This window comes from Vanacampus margaritifer, chromosome 14, assembly GCF_051991255.1.
Source record: "Vanacampus margaritifer isolate UIUO_Vmar chromosome 14, RoL_Vmar_1.0, whole genome shotgun sequence".
Lineage (NCBI taxonomy): Eukaryota > Metazoa > Chordata > Actinopteri > Syngnathiformes > Syngnathidae > Vanacampus > Vanacampus margaritifer.
In genome coordinates this window covers 9,924,946-9,947,360 of record NC_135445.1, presented here as the reverse complement: position 1 = coordinate 9,947,360, position 22,415 = coordinate 9,924,946, and the positions used below count along the sequence as shown (strand labels likewise).

The 22,415-nt window shown below is 37.3% G+C and overlaps 1 protein-coding gene across 3 annotated transcripts in view; it reads left to right on the top strand.

The window, feature by feature from the left end:
• Window positions 1-22,415, top strand: part of igsf9a (immunoglobulin superfamily, member 9a) — an 81,747-nt gene that overhangs the window by 13,625 nt on the left and 45,707 nt on the right. For all 3 annotated transcript variants that reach the window (XR_013288118.1, XR_013288117.1, XM_077542361.1), the window contains exons 4-13: window positions 3,854-4,000; window positions 4,923-5,071; window positions 5,936-6,047; window positions 8,303-8,444; window positions 12,471-12,616; window positions 13,683-13,825; window positions 16,435-16,575; window positions 17,062-17,178; window positions 19,460-19,610; window positions 21,790-21,901. Coding sequence is in view for 1 of the 3 variants with exons in the window: in XM_077542361.1 (XP_077398487.1) it covers window positions 3,854-4,000; window positions 4,923-5,071; window positions 5,936-6,047; window positions 8,303-8,444; window positions 12,471-12,616; window positions 13,683-13,825; window positions 16,435-16,575; window positions 17,062-17,178; window positions 19,460-19,610; window positions 21,790-21,901 (1,360 nt within the window). In the remaining 2 variants the exon portion in view is untranslated. The remainder of the gene's footprint in view (window positions 1-3,853; window positions 4,001-4,922; window positions 5,072-5,935; window positions 6,048-8,302; window positions 8,445-12,470; window positions 12,617-13,682; window positions 13,826-16,434; window positions 16,576-17,061; window positions 17,179-19,459; window positions 19,611-21,789; window positions 21,902-22,415) is intronic.

The following is a 22,415-nucleotide window of genomic DNA, read 5'->3' as shown; positions in this document are numbered from 1 at the left end:
TAAGCAATGTTTTCCATCTTTTGCGATAAGACTGGAAAACATTTTCCATGCTGCTGCGACTTGAGTGCCGAATATTTGCTCTGTCTGTCAACACCTTTGAGGAAATGAAGAGAAAGCATTCGGTGGCACATTTAAATGTCATATTGAAATTTCCCCAGGGAATAGAATTGAGTCAAAACGACATGCTTTTTCTACGATGGTGTGTACGTGTGCTTTTTAGAGGGTGTTTTATATACAATGGAATTAACTGCTCAAGTTTGTAAAAAAAAGTTAATAAATGCTGTATTCAGAATAATAATTTGGAATTTTTTACTACACCAGTATGACTTTAAATCAAAACAAATTGATCTCATCGGTGATATGCACCAAGTAGAGAGCAACAATTTGGTCATTTTTTGTGTTTGTCGAAGGATCAGCTCCTTTCTAATCCAAGTGGGATGCCGCTCCCTCACTTTAACTGACCAGGAAATATGATACGGTCATTTACATAGCAATAAATTCAGCATGAACTTTGACGGATAAATTACCTAATGTGGGAGTGGAGCTGAATTCAGTTTCAGCCAAGGCCGGTAAAGGACAGTCGCCCTTTTGTGTCTCATTCAGAGGACGATCCATCAACAGGGTCTGAGGTCACATTTTATAACAGTGGGTGTTACATTGTCAGATAAAGCAGAGAAACATGCTGTTATTCAGGACCCCTTAAATTTCTTTAACCTTTGTTCTGTAATTTACTTTGCAGCGTTTGTCTACAGCTGCACTGGCCGTAAATCATCCAGCACAGGAAAAAAAAACAAAAAAAAAAAACAGTAAACTTATCTCTCTCTGCTCCTGCGACAAACAAAAACGACTCTCCTGTAGCCATTACAAAAGGTTTGAAAGGGGTGCTTTGTAATCTGCTGCTTCACATAGCTACTTGTCTGTGGGAGTAACAGGTGCATCATGGGAAACTTGAAACGACAACAGGTGTGGATTTCATGTACTCGGGTGTCGTGAGGGTTTGGCTCGGGGATCCACAGTTCAACTGCTGTTTCCTTGTTGATAGCGTCTCTTGTTTTTCGATGTGACTTTACAATAAATAAATAAATGGGCAGTGTAGCTTTCCAAGCAGCGGATCATCATGTCCGTTATTAATCTTTGCGTTAGATAATGTTTAAACTTGCCAGTGTGTAGGATTAAATGGATTTGTATTTCATTGCTCACAAAAGCCCAAAAGATTTTGAATGCATTGGTTTTGATAGAGCTGTAAAAAAAAAAAAAAAAGAAGAGGATTAGTGTCAGCTGTGTGAACAGGACCGAGTCCCCCCTGCATCCAACTTGATGAAAAATAAATACAGCTGTATATCTGTGCTTTTAGTGAGCTCAAATCCCATTGCAGTCAGCAAGAACAGACTGTGTGCAGATGTTAACATTTCACACACAGTTAACATGGCTAATATGCTTCCTCTCTGACATGGACACACATGGATGTATGCACTGGGATGACTCATGTTTGTTTCAGCCCCCGATGGATCTGCGGACGATGTGTTGATTTAAATGCCAAATGGTCACGTGGTACAGTTTAACCCTTCACATCAAATCAAAACCTAAAACCTACTGTACATCAATCAAAAGTTCAGAGAACAAGTACAGCACGAATATAATTTTGCATCGCAGAACTCTGCCAAGGCAAAACAATTATAAACATCTACATCAGTTTGTTTAATGAAAAAACATTAGTGTTAGTTACATGCTGTTGTTGAACATTTTGCGTAATTGCCTTGATCAACAAAAGGAATGTTCAACTGACAGTACTGTATAAAAAAAGAAACCAGAAGAGGTCTGAAAATAAACGCTGCTGAAGACATTGTTTTCGAACCAGTCAGCTAATTGATTGGCGCCAGTGAACAGAAGGAGGACGTGGAGATGCGCAGAATAGGAAAGGTTCGATGCAGGGGAGGTGTGAATTTGCTTCATTCAGTGCGCTTTGAAAGGGCAGGGCTGAAATTGAATCATTCTTTGTTGAAGACTTAAATGTGTTTTATTTATAAGTTTCAGATTTCCTTTTTTAATTTATTACATTTACAGGAAATGTTTGGTTAGCAATCGACTTTTATTACTATTCAAAATTAATGTGTTATTAAAGTAGAAAAACCTAAATAAGTTTGACAAAACATTGTGTATTTTATAGTGAACCCCCACAAACCAAAAAAACTAATTTTATTCATCATCATCATCATTATAATAATAATAATAATAATAATAATAATAATAACTATTATTGTTGTTATAGGGGACCAAACACACACTGTGGAAAACGCTTATTAGAGGGTTTTTTTTCTTCCTATAGGCTTATTTTTTCCAAATGCATTTATAATGGCATCATGGCTATATGCATCTTTTCAGTGCTTGCGCACCCGGTCTCCATCCCCCATGATTAGCTGTGGTGCATTGTATAAGCACGACTTTAATTTTTAGGAGACATCCAGTATATTACTGTAAAATAGTAGGAGCATTGTAACAACAATAGGTGGTCTGGCAGCAGGTTATAAGAGAAATTTATGGAACGTCAACTTAGTATAAAGCAAATTTACATTTACTTATTAATTGGTATATAGTAGTCACACATCAGTTAAATTAGTGACATAGGTTTTTGTTATTATTGTTATGATTGTTACTGTTATTATGATTCTAATTATGATGATGCCATTTTTTTTGTCTAACTTTATACCTACTTTTGTGCCCCATATATATTACTGTATGTACTGTATATGTTATGTGTATCCTCCAATTATTTAGCATCCGTTAGCATGTTTTTTAAAAAAAATTTTATAGGTGAAATCCTACTGCTTTAATAAATCCCCTAGGCGTTATTGTGACCATTTTTTGGCTTTTTGTTGGTTCTGACCAAGCCATTTCAAAATAAAATACTGCCCACAGGTTAAAAAAATAACAACAACAAAGTAATAGATACTAAACATCTATACAAACAATCATTGAAATGCGTATGTTTCTGTGTTAACCTGCTTCACGCTCAATTGACTTCAGATTCAAATCTCTCCCAATCATGCATTTTTCAAATGGTGGCTTTACTGCAGGTTAGGCTCTCACTGCAACACCAACCTACTTCCTTCCCTTTTATCAGACAACTCCCTGTTGCCCCGGCCCAACCTTTCCACTGTGGTGCTATGGTGACCTATTTATCACACGAGCTTGTAAACACGAGAGGATAGTCCACTGCCATGTGCCGAAGGTTGGATTTTGAAATCCCGTCTGTGATAAAAGTGTATTTTACCCGATTTTAGCTCCACCCTCCCTTCTATTCCCTGTGGATTTACATAGTCCCCTTTGGCAGCCTGGAAAAGTAAATAGGGTGTATTATCGCCAATAACATACCTAGCTTTAACTTCCTGCTTTTCTCTGACTGTCATGAGCAACACTTTCTGCACAGTCCCAAGAACTTTGAACCTTGTGATATGTAGCAACACACTGTTATCTTAGTGACCTCCACTCCGCTTTATGCCTGTGTGTCCTTGATGTATTGTTCAAATGGTGAATTTCATCTCCCGCTTTCTTTACCACTGCACTGTGGCAGTAGACGGATTTAGAAAATAATGAATACACATTGACGCTTTGAGCTAACCTATCAAGGGAGCCATCACCTGGCAGCCGTGAGATCATATTTCTGTGTGTGTGTGTTGTTTTGAAGTTTTGCACATATGTGTACGTATCAAGCACAGGCAATATCTCGGAACAAAATAATGCTTTAGCACAAACAAACACTGATTACACTGACATATTTTAAGACCTTAAAGATCTAGTATTATCAATGGCGCATGCTGTTCTCTGCTGTTTACCTGCATTCATATCTTTGCAGGACGGGTGTCTCTGGTGGACAGCACCACTCTAAAGCTGGAGGGTCTGCAGCTGGATGACCAGGGCCCGTATGAGTGTCGGATCCTTTTGTTAGATAAACCCACAGAGGAGCTTCGAAACGGCACCTGGATTATGCTTGCTGTAGTTGGTGAGCCTATTGTTGTTTTGTTTTCACAACTGGCAGTGGTCACTTACGGTATAGCCACATTTGTTTTGGTATTCACATACAGTATCCTCTTACTACTTGTATGTCATAAAATTAGTATCTAGTACAAGCTGTGTGCAATTCTGTAACATTGAAAAATACTACTGTGATATATTGATATTCATCAATTCATAATTATTTGCCATACATTATATAATTTTTGGAAATTATAATTTTTTTTATTATTATTATTATTATTATTATTATTATTATTATTATTATTATTATGAAGTCTGAAATGCCATCCAAGCTCCCTCAAATGTCTGGTGGATTTAGACGGATTACAAAAAATTTACAATTCCATACATCGCCACTTGCAAGTTACTTTTGAGCTATTATTATTATTATTATTATATATATATTTTTTTTTTTACAGTAAACTGTTTTTTTTCTGTTTCAGGAAATCCTTATAAAGTTGAAATATACGCTAACAGTACATTTAAAATGAAATACACATTTCCCCCTTTGCTTTATTTTTTATTTGAGGTTGCTTTATACGCAAGTACGGCCGGCAAAGAGTTCCATAGATGTGTAGTGCGTAAGCGACAGGTAGGACATGAGAGTGATGACATGCCCTGTAGGTACGGCCTTCACATCCTATTGTCTGCACTTCACGACAAGCAGGATAGTGATTGGCTTGACAGAATAGAAGTGAGCTCTGGAAGGAGCCACTGGTTAAAAGAATAATGTCAGATGAAACTAAACTAAGGGCATACAGTACAGGAGCTCTTGGCTGAAGATAATAGAAACTTGGCAGAGAATAATAAAATATAGACAATTGAAATAAAGGAATAGGATTTAAAATTAATTTTTTGTGATTAAAAAAAACAAAACAATTTAAGGTAGTTAATATTTTGTTCTCCAGCGGCCCCTACCTTCACCAAAATCCCACCTCCTGTCCTGGAGGGTGTGGTTGGAGGTCACCTCTCTCTTGTGTGTGCAGCTGTTGGCAACCCTCTTCCAACCATCACTTGGCTGAAAGATGGCAATATGATTCAAATGGGGAATGATCAGGTATGGTTCGCCAAATTACAGTAGATTTAGATTATAAACATGTCCTGGTTTAGGAATTTCCTCATGACAAATGTTTACCCTATAAATCCAAATATATCATATTAAATACAAGACATTTTGAGTTTCATGAGTATAATATATTTTTCCCATTAAAACCCTGACGTATATGATCTGACACAAGCATTGCACGGATAATCCATTAGAGGGCAGTATCACCCTGCTGATTGCCCCAATTCAGAAAGGAGACACCTACACTTAATTAATTAATAGTGGGAAATGTTCTTTCTCATTTTTGGAAATACTAATGTGTTTGATATATCTGTTTATTATTATATTTTTGACAGTTACAAATGTAAAAATTGAAAGCATTGTGACTGGATGTATCAAACATGACACAAATCAAAAGTCATATGTGTCATACTTCTGTGAAGACTTCTGGGAAGTCTTCTACTTATTGCTGCACTTCTTATTTAACTTTAATTGTATCTCTTTCTAGTCCAGGAAAAAGTTCCCCACGGGGAAAATAAAAGTATATCGTATCGTATCGTATGTGGAAGCTGATTTTCAATTGTTATTATTTTTTGTTCAAAAGGACCAATAAATACTGAGAATAATAATCCGAATTTCCTGTCATATATTTCATGGTTCAGGCTTTCTAGGGTTATTGGTACTTGGTAGGGCTGCAATAAATAAATAAAGCATATGCTATATATATATACACACACACACATATGAGGATTTTCCTCCGTATATATAGTAGTGTGTTTCCGCTTTCAGTGCATTTTTGTGCATAAGCATTCGCCCATTCTCTTGAATGTACTAGTTTTGTACACCTCCATGTATCTGTCATGTCATGTTTACCAGGAGGAAGTCTTATCTCTGACAGCAGTGAGTGTGCAGTCAGCAGGACAGTATACCTGTCACGCTTCCAACTCGGAGGGAAACGCGACTCTGGAGACAAAAGTAAAGATAAAAGGTCAGTAACAGCCTGTCTGTCAGTCTGTTTGTCGCCTGTCTATCTGTCTGGCAGTCTTTATGTTTGCGCGCCGGTTACTTTTGGAATGTCTCATGCCTGTACTTGAGTGGATGTGAGCCAATGCAATTTTAGGTTTCCATGCCTTGCATCATCAGAGGCGCAAAGGACTCTCAAGATGAGCACTATTATTATTAGCACCTTGCATTGATACCACAATATTAGACACGCTGTCTAAAGTGACTTGGGAGCATTAATTTACCTTTAAAAAAAGTTTGTGTTTTTTCTGCTATATTTTTCAGTTATTTCTGACAACAACAGCAAAAAATTAACGTCTAAAGGTGGTCAGGCTCAGTCACTGCAGCCTTCATCCTCCATCTGCTCCCTGCCATCATGTCCAGACAATTTGTTGAGAACATTGGAAGGCCCATTTGGCTCATCAAGTGCTGTGGTGGCTCCGCGCTTCTGTGCTGAATCCCGTTGCAGCCGCTCAACATGCTTTGCTAAATGCTGACTTGCCGCCAAACGGTCCTTCTAATGTTTCAGATATGCAATAACAAAGTACCTTAGAGAAGATTTTCACCATAAAATTTTTACAGTGTGTTGCATATTGATGTGCAACCGTGTCTGATTGGATTACACCAACACTCTACTGCATAAAATGTTGTGAAACTTCATTCAAGAATAGAATCATCCCTGCAGAGAAAATTCAACTACATAGTGTATGTACATACACAGAGCATTCAGAATAAACACATGTTGAAATGGGATTTTATGGTTATTGGTCTGAATGCATACAGGGCAGGACAACAAAATTATTGTGACTATAAGTGTGTCATATTGTAACTGCTACGCTTGCCGCTGTAAAATTAAATGTATTCTATTACATGTAACGTACTATTAACACTACAAAGGCCAATAGAAATCGTTTCATTGCGGTGTGCTATGATTATAGTTTTTGTTAATTCATTTAATACATGACCCTTTGGGGTTGATTTTAAATGTGATTTTAAGTATATTTATTTCAATATTAACTGGAATAAAGACGTTTGAAAGCGTGTCACACAGAAGTGACGTCAGCGAGCAGCAGCCAATAGAAAAGCACCGTCAAATGACGTCGCTCCTAGTCGACAATTTTGCATACTCGACTTTTAGCTCCAGTGGCTCGGCTCGCCTGCTTTTTCATTTAACTCAGCCAAAATGCACGCTAGGTAAGAAATGCATTACTTTTTGCATTTTTACTATGGCGTTTATTAAATATTGCACACAAGTAATACACATTATTTATTCAAAAAAAAAAAAAAAACTAACACTGAAACTAACTAAGACTAAGCATTTTGTAAAATAGCTAAAGCTAGTAAAAACTAACAGAACCGCTCTGAAAACCAATTAAAACTAACTAAATGTAAAAAATAATAATAAAAAAAACTCAAAACAAACTAAAATGAAAATTCCAAAACTATAATAACCTTGCAATGCGGTATTTTGAAATAATCTGTAAGCCTCACCCCTAAAACATTCACTGCTCAGTTCCAGATTTCCTCTATTATAATAACCTATCATCCGTTATTTACTGAAAACTCACCTTTTTGCTGTTTCATATAGCTTTGATGTCATCTTGTACTTTGCCACCATCTAGTGGCATTTCCTGGCATGCATAGTTCTCCCTCAACCAACAACCAGACACTAGTGCCAATTACAATATCTTGTACTATAGCTTCTGTTTGCTCACACGGAAGTAGATTTGTATCTGCGTAGCGGTACTGTATATTAATCTCATTTCAGAACAAACTTAATATTTGGAATCACGATTAGAACGATATTCATCAGTCGAATGTAACCAGCAAAATGCTGTCTCAAATGCAGGCTAAATGATATTATCTGTGCTTATGCTGTCACATAATGCCTGATGAGCTGATTGGACAGTGTAAAAGCCTTAAGCGACCTCTAAAACATCACTTACCTCCATTTCTGGGAATTGTGACACTAATGATGTATTCTAGTCCTCAATTCATTTATTTCATTTGTATTTCTTTTTGGCAGCAGAATAACAGAGCATTCAATATGTAATTTTCAAGGGTTCAATTTGGAGCTTTAATTCTGCTGTAGCTTCTTAATATATATTTTGCTGATAATAAGTGTGATTTATCAGTGTAATAAAGTGGAAGTGTAGCCACAAATTTGGTTTGAAAAAGAACTGTGACAAATGTCTTAAGTGAATATAATGCGCGGTATGTGGTGTCTTTGCCCTTCTCCAGGTCCACCTGTCATCATCGTACCTCCCAAAAGCACCTCCCTCAATGTATCCCAGGATGCACTTCTTCACTGTCAGGCTGTGGCTGACCCCTCAAACATGACGTACGTGTGGCTGAAAGGAGAAGAAAATGTCTACCACCTAGAGTAAGTTCTAAAATGACATTTCATTATTGAGTTTTTATTCTCTATTTATAACATCTTTGCAGCAATACAAAACACCAGAGATAAACCCTTTGGAAAATGCATAATGCCTTTTATATTCAATGCAAGGGCTTGACATTAACGCCCACCAACGCCAAATGTGGGTGAATTTCAACTGTGGCGGGTGATCGCTTTGCTCTCACTCGCCACTTTGCGGGCACATTGGATCATCTTTGAACCGTGAGCCGTATGGTTTACTCTCCGTGCATGGTTGGGCACACATGTTATTCGCGAATTGGTAGTAACTGATGGGCAAAATATGTGTCAAGCCCAGATTCAATGCATCACACAGTATATTCCTGAGGGTCATTTCTCTTTACTCAAGTGTTTTTGTGTACGTGTGCTAACGTGTGTGCTTACGTCCCAAGAGAGTGAGTCATTCATACTTTCGTTGCCACAGTGTAGTAACGGGTAAAACATTTAGGGGCTGAACTGCATAAATTGAAGTAAATGGCAAGTGCTTTGATAAATTTGGGATGTACAAAAATACCCCACAGCCAATTGATGGTGCAACTACAGTCTAAATTGCCTTATCGAGACCATGAAACACTTCACTGTAATCAAGTAAGGGATGAGAGGATGCTTTAATCTTCCAGTGTGTGTCCAAGAGCAGGATGTGTATCAGCAATATTTCAGGTATTATGACATTTTTCCCCAATGATGAATGGAAATTTTGAAAATCTACGCATACAAGTGGCAGGCAGCACATTTCAGACCAAGGCTGGGCCTTTAGTGGGGACGCAATTTTACAAAATATAAACAAAAATGCAATTATAACAACACATGCGAGAGAGGCATTTCCCCTATTTTGGATGAATACCATAATTAGATTTATAAACTTTTTATTATTATTTTATTTATTTTATTATTATTATTATTATTATTATTATTATTATTATTTATGTATTTATTTATATATTTTTCTTAATTTACATTTTTCACTATTTAGATTATATATTTTTTTCCTTTACTACAGTGGACCCCACATATTTGCAGTTTGCCATTTGCTGATTGACCGAACGGTATTCTCAAACCTCCGTGTTTTTTTATATGGAAAATGCATATGCAATGTGGTTTATCAGCATTTAAAAGAAGAAAAAAATCCAATGCAGTTCAATGGCTGTCAATTATACAGAGATTTCTGTTATCCGTGACCCGGCCCGGTCCCCCGTAAATAGTGCTTAGGCCACTGTATAGTTTTAAGTTGTAATATCACCATTCACCACTAAATGGCGCATGTTGCTTAGTTGCGCTTGTACCGAGTCTTATACTACAACATAAGTATGCCCAATATTTATTTTGTGGATTTGAAATGACATGCAGGATAGTACCTGAATAATAGGAACATTTTGAGGAAATAGATTTTCGTGAACAAATGCACAAAATTAGTTCTTGCACTTAAGATTGGTTTGCTCTTGAATAGTCTTTTTTTATTTTTCAAAATCACATTATGTGGTTATTTTTTTTTTAAAAATGTTTTTGTTCCAACACTTTGTTGGTTGAAGGCTGCATTGCATTGAGAAATGTGTTACGAAATATGAAATCTATTAAGGTACTGTGATGCATATTGGTTCAATAAAAAACAGATATTTGCACATATTTTGTCCATATTTAAAATGCTGTTTTTGTCATGCATCTGGTTAATGTGTGATCCTATGTCTACAATATCATATAATTCTCCATCTCCTCCAAATGTTAGCTTTTAAAGGGACATTCAATGATCCCTAGCGCCATCTAGTAGTGAACTAATAATTCATTCATTTTAAAAACCGACTATGTATGTCAATAGTATGCAAAAAATATGTTGTATCGCATAAACATATATATTTTTTAATGTAATTGTCGGTCTAGTAATCACTAATTATATTACATGGCTGTAGTCTCACTTTACTGAAGCTGCCATGTTTCGCCGCCATCTTACTGCTTTTTTGACTCTCATTTAACATAACACAACATTAAATAGTTAACATAACCTTCATTATGATGTCTGTGCTTTTAAATGTCTGATGGTAAGTTGTAATCATCAAAACAGCCATTTATATTGTTTTTTTCCCCTTTCTTTAATCCTATGTGTGTGTGTGTGTGTGTGTCAACAGACACTTGTCTTCTATTGTATGTGTGTCAGCTTGTTGTCGATAAGTGCGCACACTCTGAATGACTTTGACAAGTAGGCACTCCCACCAAACGCTCTCAGACAACACAAAATGTAGTCAAAATGTGTTTGGCTCATGTCACATCAAAAAGATGAAATTAAATTGGCTTAAAATCACAGAGGACAAAATTACATTATACAATAGCCCATATAAGTGCCAGAAAAAGATCCTTGGTGTGCTCTGCATGATTGCCAGCACACCACCCACAAACCATTTTTTACAAAGTGATCGAGTCTGTAGAGCAGGATTTTCTTTTTTTGCAGTAAAGGGTCGACTTGATTTTTATGGGAAAGGGGCACCTTTTGGAGAGGAAATTGTGTATTATTCTGTATGCGGCCACTAAATGCGTACCGCGATATATATATTATGAGCATTAAAAAAATGAACATAATTGGGTGCCTCAAAAGCATGTTGCTTAAGAATGGGGAAATTACTTTAAAGTGCGAATTAACCTGGTTTCACAGTTTTTAGGCAAGAAATTATGCAACTGAGAAATAACGATTTTATCATAGGAGGAATTACATAGGCTGCTATTCCATTTTTTTTCTTCACCTGACCACATTTTATGTTGTTACTGGAATAAGAGTGAATTGTTAATTCATGTGTTGCATCCAGATTTAAGGTAAAATAACCTGCTGGCATTTTATTTTATCATTAATAATTCATAATTTGAGTCTCTGGTGCCAGGGTATGAGGAAGAAAATCTGTCCTCAGAGTTTGACAGATTAGTAACAGTTTACTAAACTGAGTGAACAAATTACTAAACTGTGGAAACAGATTAGTAAACTATGGGTATAGATTAATAAACTGTGGGTACAGATGAATAAACTGCGGGTACAGATTAATAAACTGCGGGAACAATTTAGAAAACTGGGTACGGATTAGCAAACTGTGGGTAGCGATGAATAAACCGTGGGAACAATTTAGTAAACTGTGGGTAGAGATGAGTAAACTGTGGGTACGGATTAGTAACCTGTGGGTACAGATTAGTAAACTGTTGGTACAAATGACTAAACTGTGGGAATGGATTGCTAAACTGTGGGTAGAGAAATACGGGAACAGATTACTTTTTTTTTTTCTCATACCCTGGCACCAGAATGGCTCCGTACTAATTTGACGTGAAATGTTGGATTTATTTGTAACAGTTTTTCCACTCAATTGATGATAACCTATTTTGTAACACAATCCTATCCCTGCACATTTGGGAATATGTAACCACAGAGCTACTCAAATGTTCCAATTTTCTTTCATTACATTTCCCTGTGTTGCTGTGCTGCAGCGGTTTGTGCACAGCACAGGGAGTTTATCAGAGATTATGTTGTGAAAACAGATGTCTGCAGCAAGATACCATTTTGATGTGAGCACCGAGACTGAATCATACATTCATTTTGTTGTGAAATGAGGCTAAAAAGCTGCTTACAACCACGGAGTTGGCGGTAAATCTCTGTGTGTTCATAGCGACGAGTAACCGCTTCACATTACTCATTTGATTCATTGCTCATATGGGAAAAAAAAAAGGAGGGAGCTAACAGCAGCATTCAGTCACGAGTTAATCAAAGCAAGACAGGTTGTACACATTAAATCATAAAATGTGGTGAGTCGCTTTTTGAGTATGGAACTTGCAGGAGTTCTAACTGCACCTTTCCTAATCACGTGTACCTTGGGGAGAAGTATGCTATAAGAAAACACAACAACATAAAAACTCCTACAATATTGAGAACCTTGACGAGCACGCAAAAGCTGCATTGTTTCTCATTGTGATTCTGAAGCAGCTGGTTTTGTTCTTTGCATATTGAAGTGTGTTTTCCCTCTGAAGGTCGCTGAAGTCGCGCGTGAAGATCATGGTTGATGGAACTCTCCTCATCTCAAGTCTCATCCCAGAGGATTCTGGGAATTACACCTGCACACCCACTAATGGCCTGCTGACACCACCCACTGCCTCTGCCATGCTCGCAGTGATGCGTAAGTCTCTGTGGCTTATCATAGAACATGGAAATTCATATTTTGTCACCCTACAAAATTTAAACCTAGTTTTGTTAAAATATTGCAGTGTTATAACCCTCTAAACAGCAAAAACAACAATCTTATCAATAGTCATAGGCGTATATTCTTTATCCTCAGCAACAACAAAACAAAAACATATATCACTGCTGTTTACAGAGCAGTTGTGACCATCTCCTTCGTGTATATCCATTTGTCTACTGTATATTATAGTGCTCCTTGGTGGCCAAGTAATGGACGCTACAAAGAGTCACACAATGAATTAATCATGAAGCACAAACTGTACACTGCATTTAGTTATATTATTGCTGCTTGTTGTCACAAAGTACAATACTATTGCTATTTTTTTTATTCAACACAAACAATTTTGGGTTGTTTTGGGGAAAACTTTCTTGATATTTCAGTATGTGTATTTCAGTTTTTTTGTAATATTATATAGTATTTTAAAAATATCATAATAATAGCCTTAAGTATGATAATGTTAAATACACGTGATGTAATATTTTCATAGCATTTCTAATTTTCCTTTCTAAATGTAATGATATTAATATGCAAATAGAATAATAAACTAAGCATTTGTTAATAATAAAATTAAGTTTGGCTTGTGATGTATGGTGATGCCGGAGTATTATAGCTTTTGAATATGAGAGTCACATTCTGTCATGTAGCTTTTTATTCTCGCCTCATCATCTTTTTCTCCTAACATGCTTTGTTCAGGCGTTGTCCTTTTTTCTAATGTCATAAAAAGCCAAAGGAAAGGAAAATCACATGTGTATTTAATCGCATATAGTTATTCCGTCCCAAGATACCGTTGGATTAAATAAATTTTCATTTTGACCTTTTGAAACCTCCTGTGTAAAATTACTATAACACTCACAAAATTTGAGCGTGACTAAACAATCTGTTCTACAAATTAATCAGAAAGTCACACTGCAGTCTCACCAGCATGTGTGACTTCCTGTGTGGATGAAATAGTCTGGTTATTAAAAAAATCATGGCTGCCATTTAAATGCTTTTATTTTCTCAGATCCAGCCCAGGCTCTTCCAATGCCTCAGGAAACATATCTTCCTACAGGCATGGACGGCAAGGTTAACTGCTCCTCAATGGCGCAGCCTCCTCTTCTCCGTGTGGATTGGACTAAAGATGGAGAGCCACTTGATCTGTCCTTGGTAAGAAACAACAGATGTACCTGTGAGAGCTCTGTTTCCACAAGGTTTCTGCCTTAATTGTATAAACAAACATTTGCTTCTGTCATAACTACTTTTTTTTTTAAATAGAAAAAAAATGCGGAAAATAATTTCTAATGTGTGTTAGAATTTACAAATACATCTTATACCATTGGAAAGCCTATTTATTTTCCTTTGAAATGATGGCTAACATGCATTTGTGGGATGAGCAGTATGTATACTCTGGTTTGATATATTTATTGGCTAGGTTGATTGAAGTCTTATCAGTGAGAAATAAGAAGAAGACATATTGGGAATTTTTCCAATTTAACTGCCAAGAGCCTCGGTAGCATGTGGAAGAACTGTAAATAGCCATAACAGACTGGCATATCTGGCATACACTGCTGTAAGATGACATTCCACCCCTCAAACAGGAGGCATCACATGTCAGCCAACATTGTGTTGGTCACAAGAGCAGGGACAGCACCCCTACACTGGTCAAGCTACTCCATTTCCCCCCACAGTTACATTTACTATGTTTTAAGACGAGAAATATTTTTTCCTCTGCCTTACCAGTTTTGGTCAGATTTTCATTTGTCTTCTCATTTTGATAAAGATTTTGTTTTAAAAGACATTCTTCTTTTCCAAAATGTTGCAGCACTAAAAATCACTGAGTTCGTTTTTAGATACAAAAGACCCACGTCCATCCCAATTGCTGTCACTTTAGTGCTAACACACTTGAGCACTTTAGGGCCTAATTTACCAAGATTCCAAATAGCTGTTGGCAACAGGTGTTGAAGTGGTGTAGTCCATCATACATAAAAGAGGGTTTTGCTGATGGTTTTTCCATCAGGGGGAGCACAGCAAGCGCACTATGAAGTTGGAAGTGATGGAATTGGAAGTGTTAGTGGAAAAATGAACTACTATACTACTGAGTTACAGAAAATAAATATATCACTCCGGAATGGATGAGCCCATCCCGTGTAATAACCTGGGACGAAACACCTGGAAAGCTGCCCTGGGGGAGTTCAAGCCCCAATTGTAACAGTGTACAGAAATGACCTAGGCACGAAGAAAAGAAGAGTCCAAATGAGTTTTGTAATCAGTCATATGACATCACTATTTGTGGCCGGTTCTGGGTCACTCCAGTGTTTCCAGGATCATTCAAAGCTCCAACATTGCATTGTTGAGAAGATGATATGTCTCAATAATTTGCATTTAAAAAATGTTTTCACGGCTAGAAAAGTTCACCCCACCTCTTCGTACGTTGCCTGTATTACACTGGCACCACTTTGTTTGCAGATTTGCACCTGCCTTTGACACAAAATCAGCAAGAGCAATTAATCTCAGGTTTGTTAAATCACATTGCATATGCTAAAATAATGCATTTGCATATACTGTACTTTTTTCACAACGCACAAAATGAACTGTACTGTACAGTAATTTAGCGTGTTATTAGTAGATCAGCTTCCTCATCTGTTTGCACATGAATAAATTGTGCGACCATTTTTCTAAACCTTTAGTACATCAGGGCCATATTTTGTACAGAAAGTCTTGTCAAGACATTGCGCACAAAATGTGATATTTCCTGCAGTGTGGAACCAAGGCATGTGGAGTCACACTGTTGCCAATGATCTCACTTCTAACACCACTGTCACGATAGGTCACAATCACAGGAACACTGTCAAATGCTCTTTCTGATGGCTATACAATAATAGCCCAGTGACGTCAATAAAAACTTAGCAAAAGTCAACGACACAGTGACAGGGCAATTAAAGCCCTTCTCTGTATTTATTTATTTTTTTTCTAAAAGTGGTAAAGAACCAAACTCTTGAGTCATGAAGCTTTTGTCCAATCAATTGGTGGAATCAAACTAATAAAATAATTTAAATCGTTTTGACCAATTTTTTTTAAACTGAAAATTGTCTAAACAATCTGATTTCAGCATCTCAACAGTCAAACATCACTGATTTCTGTAGTCTTTCGTGGAAGAAGATTGATTATCTTCTGTGTTCAATCAAAATAAGACATAAACAACGACCGAACCAGCAACGTAATCATTTTCAAAAAGGTTGACGTGTACATCAATCCCTTCCTTTATTAATCACTTTACAAATTCCGAAATGAACAACAATCACTGGTTAATAAACAGTAATAAGGGAAAAATGCTTTTGTAAAACACTCTAAGGAAAAATAAAAATGTATCCGACTAATCAATTCAATAATCAATTCTGAAAATCGATAGTGACAGCACTACGTAAAATTAATGTTAAGGGCAATAGTACATTCTCCCACTGTAATTTTCTAATATATTAGACAACTGGGATGATGTGACAATGTGTGTGATTCTGCAAATGTCATGCACATATTAAAATAATTACGCTTACTTGGCTAAAACACATTTTCTGGAAGTAGGCTATGGCCCATTTCGACAAAAATAAATAGTGTTCATACAAAAAAAAACCACAACAACCTTCAATTGAACCATTTACTTGCCATGTGTTTGTGTAACGATTGCACTAGAAGTACTGAAAAAGATAGCCGGGACAAAGTAATTGTTTGAGTGACTGGTAGTTGGTGGTTGTTTTCAACTGTTTGTGTTTTTTAAACAGTATCCAGGGTGGGCTGTGACACCGGAAGGCAGTTTGGTGATGGCAACGGTCAATGATGATGTGGAGGGAGTGTATACCTGCACCCCATTCAACAGCTTTGGCAGCATGGGACAGTCTGGACCGACCCGGGTTGTTCTGCAGGTACATACAAGTGATTTGCAATCTATGTAATGAATAACTTTGCTTATCGTGACCTGACTCGAATGTGTTAGCAAAAGATGATGAATCTTTTGTAACTTTGTACGTGGTTTTAAAATGTCTGATAAAATATTGGAAGACTAAGTATGCTGCATATTGTTACAGTTAATTGTGCTTACAACCACCAATGAATGTGTCCCTCTATTTGAACAAATATGTGCTTGTTGACCACTTTACTGTAACCAGCCAAAATGGCATCTGTCACACTGAATCAAAAATGACATTTTATTGACCTTTTCACTTCAGCGTTGGCACCCTCGGGGATTAATGGAAGCCGGCTCTAAATCACAACAATAGTTGCACTATTAGGGAGTTAATTGGCTGGCTAATCCTTCTGTTAATAAGATAATCGTGTCCAAAGAGGCATTAGTCCCGTCTCCATTGTCGTCGTTGGCCTTGATTCAGATGTATTGCTTTGACAATTCACAGGACCCCCCATCGTTCAGAATCACTCCGGGGAAGCAGTACAAACAGAAGGTTGGGAGAAACGTGCTCATCCCGTGTCAAGGCAATGACGAGTCCACAGTGAAAGTCAGCTGGACCAAGGTAAAATGAAACTGAAGAGGGAGTAGGAACTCTTTAAAGCAGACATATCATGCAGTTTCCCCCCCGCAATTTAATACGGTTCCCGGGTGTCTTTATAAGAGGTCTCACACACGCACATACACATAATCACCCACATATAAAAAAATAAAAAAATAAATAAAAAAAATTAAAATTTAAAAAATTTAAAAAAGGAGAGCAATCAATGATGATGACATGTCAAATCAGTAAAATTACCGAATGAACAATACTGAGCTCTCCAGAAAAATAAAAAAATAAAAAATAAGAGGTCTCTGACATTCATCCGTCAAAATAGAAACATGCGATGAAGGCATTTACGATATAAATTAGAATGTTATGTAATATTGGAGCAGAAATCTTTCTCTCACAGACACATTTTTAGAAACAGGCAGATAATAAAAGACTAACTAGTTTGTTTCATTTCACACTTGATGGGTAGGCAGGCACTTTGAGATCCAAATATTTGTACACAAAGAATTAAAAAGTCAATTTGCCGTAATAGAACTCAGCACATTACAAGCAACTCGACGTTCCACTTTCCCCCTGAATCTGCCTTGCACTAATTAACACATGCTACAGGGACCAGATTTAATAGCCATTCTAACAGAGTGATCATAATATAATTTAGTGCGTGAGGAAGAAGAGTTTGAATGATAGCACTTGTTTCTAACCTTGTGGCCCAATGTTGAAATGCTACTCATGGTAAAATTAGATTGTTGGTTAGCTATTGAAATTCCTAACGTTGTATAGATGTTTTCCAGTCATTCAAATTATTTAAATATAATATTTAATAGGAATGAGTGTAGCACTATCTGTATCTGTGCGACCATCTAAAGGATGTGTCTGTATTCAAAGTGGGCGTGGCATAAACATGAAGTGGGCGTGGTTTGACCAGAGGTAGGGATGGCTTAACAAAAATAGGCGGGGCATACATCAATACGTTACTGTATTTTTTTTTGTTGTACAAAATTGAAACCCCCCCAAAAACATTTAGTTTGAAATTGATATGGATTGGTTAAAAGTTTCTATATTTTTTGTTTATTTGAAAACTATTGACAAAACAGACTAATAAACATTCTAATTAATTCTTTTGATCACAATATAAGAACTATTTAAAAAAATAAGTTTTTATAAACTAAAAAATTAATAATTATGTGTATGAATAAATATTTACAGACCAGTCTGAGAATTATTATTATTTTTTTAATCACAATACTAAGGGAACTATTTAGAACATGAACAGGAATCTTTTTAAGTCTATGAATACATTTTTACAGAACAGTCTGAAAACTAATATTCACAGTTTTTTTTTTTTTTATCACAGTAGTAAAGAAACTATTTAAAGAACACGTGGTTTATAAACTCGGGGAAATGCTGCTGAATACAGTACATGCAGTAGGAAATAATGGACTATTATCTTAATGAACAAGAGTTGTCATAGCAACTTCATTTTTATCTTTTTTGTTTTCAATGTTTTATTTAATTTTTTTTTAAACGTGTGTTAAGCTGTGTGTAAAGCTTAATTTTCAATATTTATATTTTTATGGACTGCAGCGGGGGATCTATTATTATTGATTCGTAGTCTGTGCAGCTGTGCATGTCAAGTCAAGTCATTTTGTGTAAGTGTATTTACCAGCTAAATAAAAACAAACTTGGCAGCCAGTTTGAGAAACTGACGCAACAAGAACCAAGCTCTGCCTTGTCAAAAGCGCTGCGGCTGCACAGTGTTCCAAAACAAGTTTTCCACCGAACTTTGACAAACATACAAAACTAAATACGAGGGCGCTGTAGAAAATTAAGGACAAATTAAGAGATATTTAATTACTGTCTGCATGCCAGAAGACAGATCTAATAAGCCAATGGCAGTTTCACATTGCAAATTCCCCTATCTTAGAGACGTTGTAGGTACGCAGCTCAAGAAGGGCATGTTTTTATATACCTTTTCATATCTGTGGGCTACAGTGTTGAAAGTCGAAGGTAAGAAAACTTCTCTTTACACACACACACACACGCACACAAAAATAATGTGTCGGCAAAGAAATCCCAATTTACGAAATTTTGGTAATGGAGAAGCCTTAATTATACCTAAAAACAAGACAGATTTATTTCAAAGCCTAAATCTACTGGTTCTATTGTGTCACTCTCCGCCATTCTCTTGATCAAATGCTCTTGCTTAAACGATGACCTACAACATTTGTGGTTTATCAAGAGTAGTATTGCATTGATCTTTCATTTTTCAATCTCTTTTTTTTTTTTTTTGAAGGTTGGCACAGCTCCTCGCATCGCTTATTCCATCACACCCAATGGTTCACTGTTGCTGCGGCCCCTCGCTAAGGAACACCACGGGATGTGGGAATGTCGTGTTTCAAACCGTGTAGCCCTTGTAAAAGCTTTCACTCAAGTCTATGTCCTAGGTGAGTGCAAAAATAAGGTGTTTTTTTCTAATATACTGTATATAGGCTATATTGTTGTTTCTTATCGTGTTCCTGGGAAATGTTGCCTTCCAACGTAATGGAATCCAGTTCAGCATCACTGCAGAAGACAACCTCGATAATATAGTTTATAGTAAGGGTGTAGTGGCAGGGATTTTGTGCCAAGTCAACTTAACGTAGAAAAAGATGTACAGGTAGATGTTTGCTTTTTTTACATTAATGTTTTAAAATCAACTACTTGTTTCTTTTCCAGCAACCAACCCATACAGAGACTGCAGTCAACTTCTTAGTTGACTGGATTCCAAAATTTGTTTCAGGGTCACGTTGCCATTATGAAACCTGTAACACACAGTGGAGGCAATGTTTATTAGTGCCAAAAGCCGTTGTGTATAATGTAATGTAATGGTTTTATATCGTGATTTTGTAGCTACTCGAAAATGCTTTCAGGTTTTAACCCATTCAAATAACACAAAATAACTTTTCATAACTCTTCAGATGAAACATCGATTTAAAACTAGGCCTGAGGTTCTCTGTATTATTTTTACTGGCACTAAGCAACTTTGAGGAGGATGGTAGGAACACTGCCACACAAAAAACTACAATTGTGCTGACTGCTCACTTCCCCCTTTACCCATTCGTTACAAAGATGGAAGTCAACTTGAATGTCGACGCACAATTACTGCTTTCCTGGTAGAAGCTAAAAAACAACTGAAAAGTTTGGTCTGAGGTGACAAAAAAAAAAGGGGAAGCTACCCAGTCGAGCAAAAAAACGGTCGAGGATCAACATTGAAAAAAACGACACAATGTGCTTGTCCTCATGGGAAATGCTCCGCCATTGTCAAAATAAACTGAAGAGTTCCTTAGTGTTGCTTTAAGTTTACATAACAAGAGCCAGTACATATCTTGAAACAAGCTTTTTTTTTTTTTAACTGCTGTGGTGTCAGGTAACTTCTGTTTATACGTTATATATTCTGGTATATGTGTCAGAATAAAGTACAGTAAACACACCAAACCATAATAATAAGAAAAAATGTATACAGTTATTTATGCAGGTTTTTGTTTTGTTTTGTTTATTAAGAGCCCCATTAGCCCCTGACACATCTCAGGAGCTAATTTTCCTGCGGTCTTTTAAAATTCATTACAATCATTTCAAATAAACATATACACACCTCCACTCACACACGTACACTAAACAACAAAAATAAATGAAAGCAACTGAAAGATCGATGCAGTCAAATAACATTAAATAATACATGCATAATTGTAATACACTCCTCCGTGAGTCATCACCTTATCATGGTGGGGAGGGGTTTGCGTGTCCCAATGAGCCTAGGAGCTATGTTGTCTGGGGCTTCATGCCCCTGGTAGGATCACCCATGGCAAACAGGTCCTAGGTGAGGGACCAGACAAAGCATGGCTCAAAAGACCCCTATGATGAATTAAAATTTTGGATCTTGGTTTCCCTTGCCCGGACGCGGGTCACCAAGGCCACCCTCAGGAGCCAGGCCTGGAGGTGGGGCTTGAAGGAGAGCATCTGGTGGCCGGGCCTATACCCATGGGGCTAGGCTGGGCTCACCACCGGTGGGAGGGGCCAAAGGGGTCGGGTGCGCAGTGAGTTGGGTGGCAACCAAAGGCGGGGGGGCCTTGGCGGTCTGACCCCGAGCTACTGAAGCTAGCTCTGGCGACATGGAATGTCACCGCTCTAGTAGGGAAGAAGCCCGAGCTGGTGTGTTCTGGTACCAATCCTCTCGAGAGGGGCTGGACTCTCTTCCACTCTGGAGTTGCCCACGGTGAGAGGCGCGGAGCGGGTGTGGGCATACTCATTGCCCCCCGGCTAGGCGCCTGTACGTTCCCCAGTGAACGAGATACTTGTAAATTCTCGCTGATCGTTTAAATGAACTGCCGTATACATGATGGCAATTCAAACAACTACTCCCAAGTTATGTGAGACTTAGAGACTTGTTTTTCTTGTACAACCTCAGGACTTTTGACTTATAAGTTCCGCTGTATTAGGTTTAATGACTTTTTTTTTTTTTTTGTGAGGGTGCGCTCAAGCCGAATGCCTGTGCTTCCACTCTCCCTGCAGACGGTAAACATGGTCCAGTCTCAGATAGGCTTTTTCTGTCTAATTTACATGAACCCTCTGTTCTTCCCATCACAGGAACGAGCCCCCATGTAGCTAAATCCCTGTCAGTCTCTCCGGGAGTGAAGCAGGCCAATATATCCTGGGAGGCAGGCTTTGATGGAGGTTCAGCACAGACATTTTCAGTTTGGTAGGTGTAAAGGCTTCCACTTTCTGCTCGGGCTGTAACCATGGCAGCCATTGACAGCGCTGGTATTACTCTATTGATCTTTAGGATGAGGAATTCATTTAACCATTCTAATGTCTTGGCAGCTACCAAAAAATATGTCAGTGCAGAGCACAGCTTTATAATTCAGTGGTCAGACTATAGCAACTCTATGTAGATGATCAAATGAATCAGAACTTTTATACTCGCATAGAAATAACGGATAAAAAGAAAAAAAAATCATTATTGTTTACAGTCTGTTACATATCTATGGTGATATGAAGGTGATACAATATGAAGGATTTTGCATTCTCCAGAAAAAAAAAAGAAAGAATGATTTTGATCCGATTGGTTATTGACCATCCCAGTGTGTCCACAACCCAAATGAGCCAGTCATATTTTGTCATATGTATGGTTATATGTATTTAAATGATTATATATAACTGGGTTCGTCTCGTACTAAACTTTATGAATCATGAAGCCCTGCCTGTAATAGAGC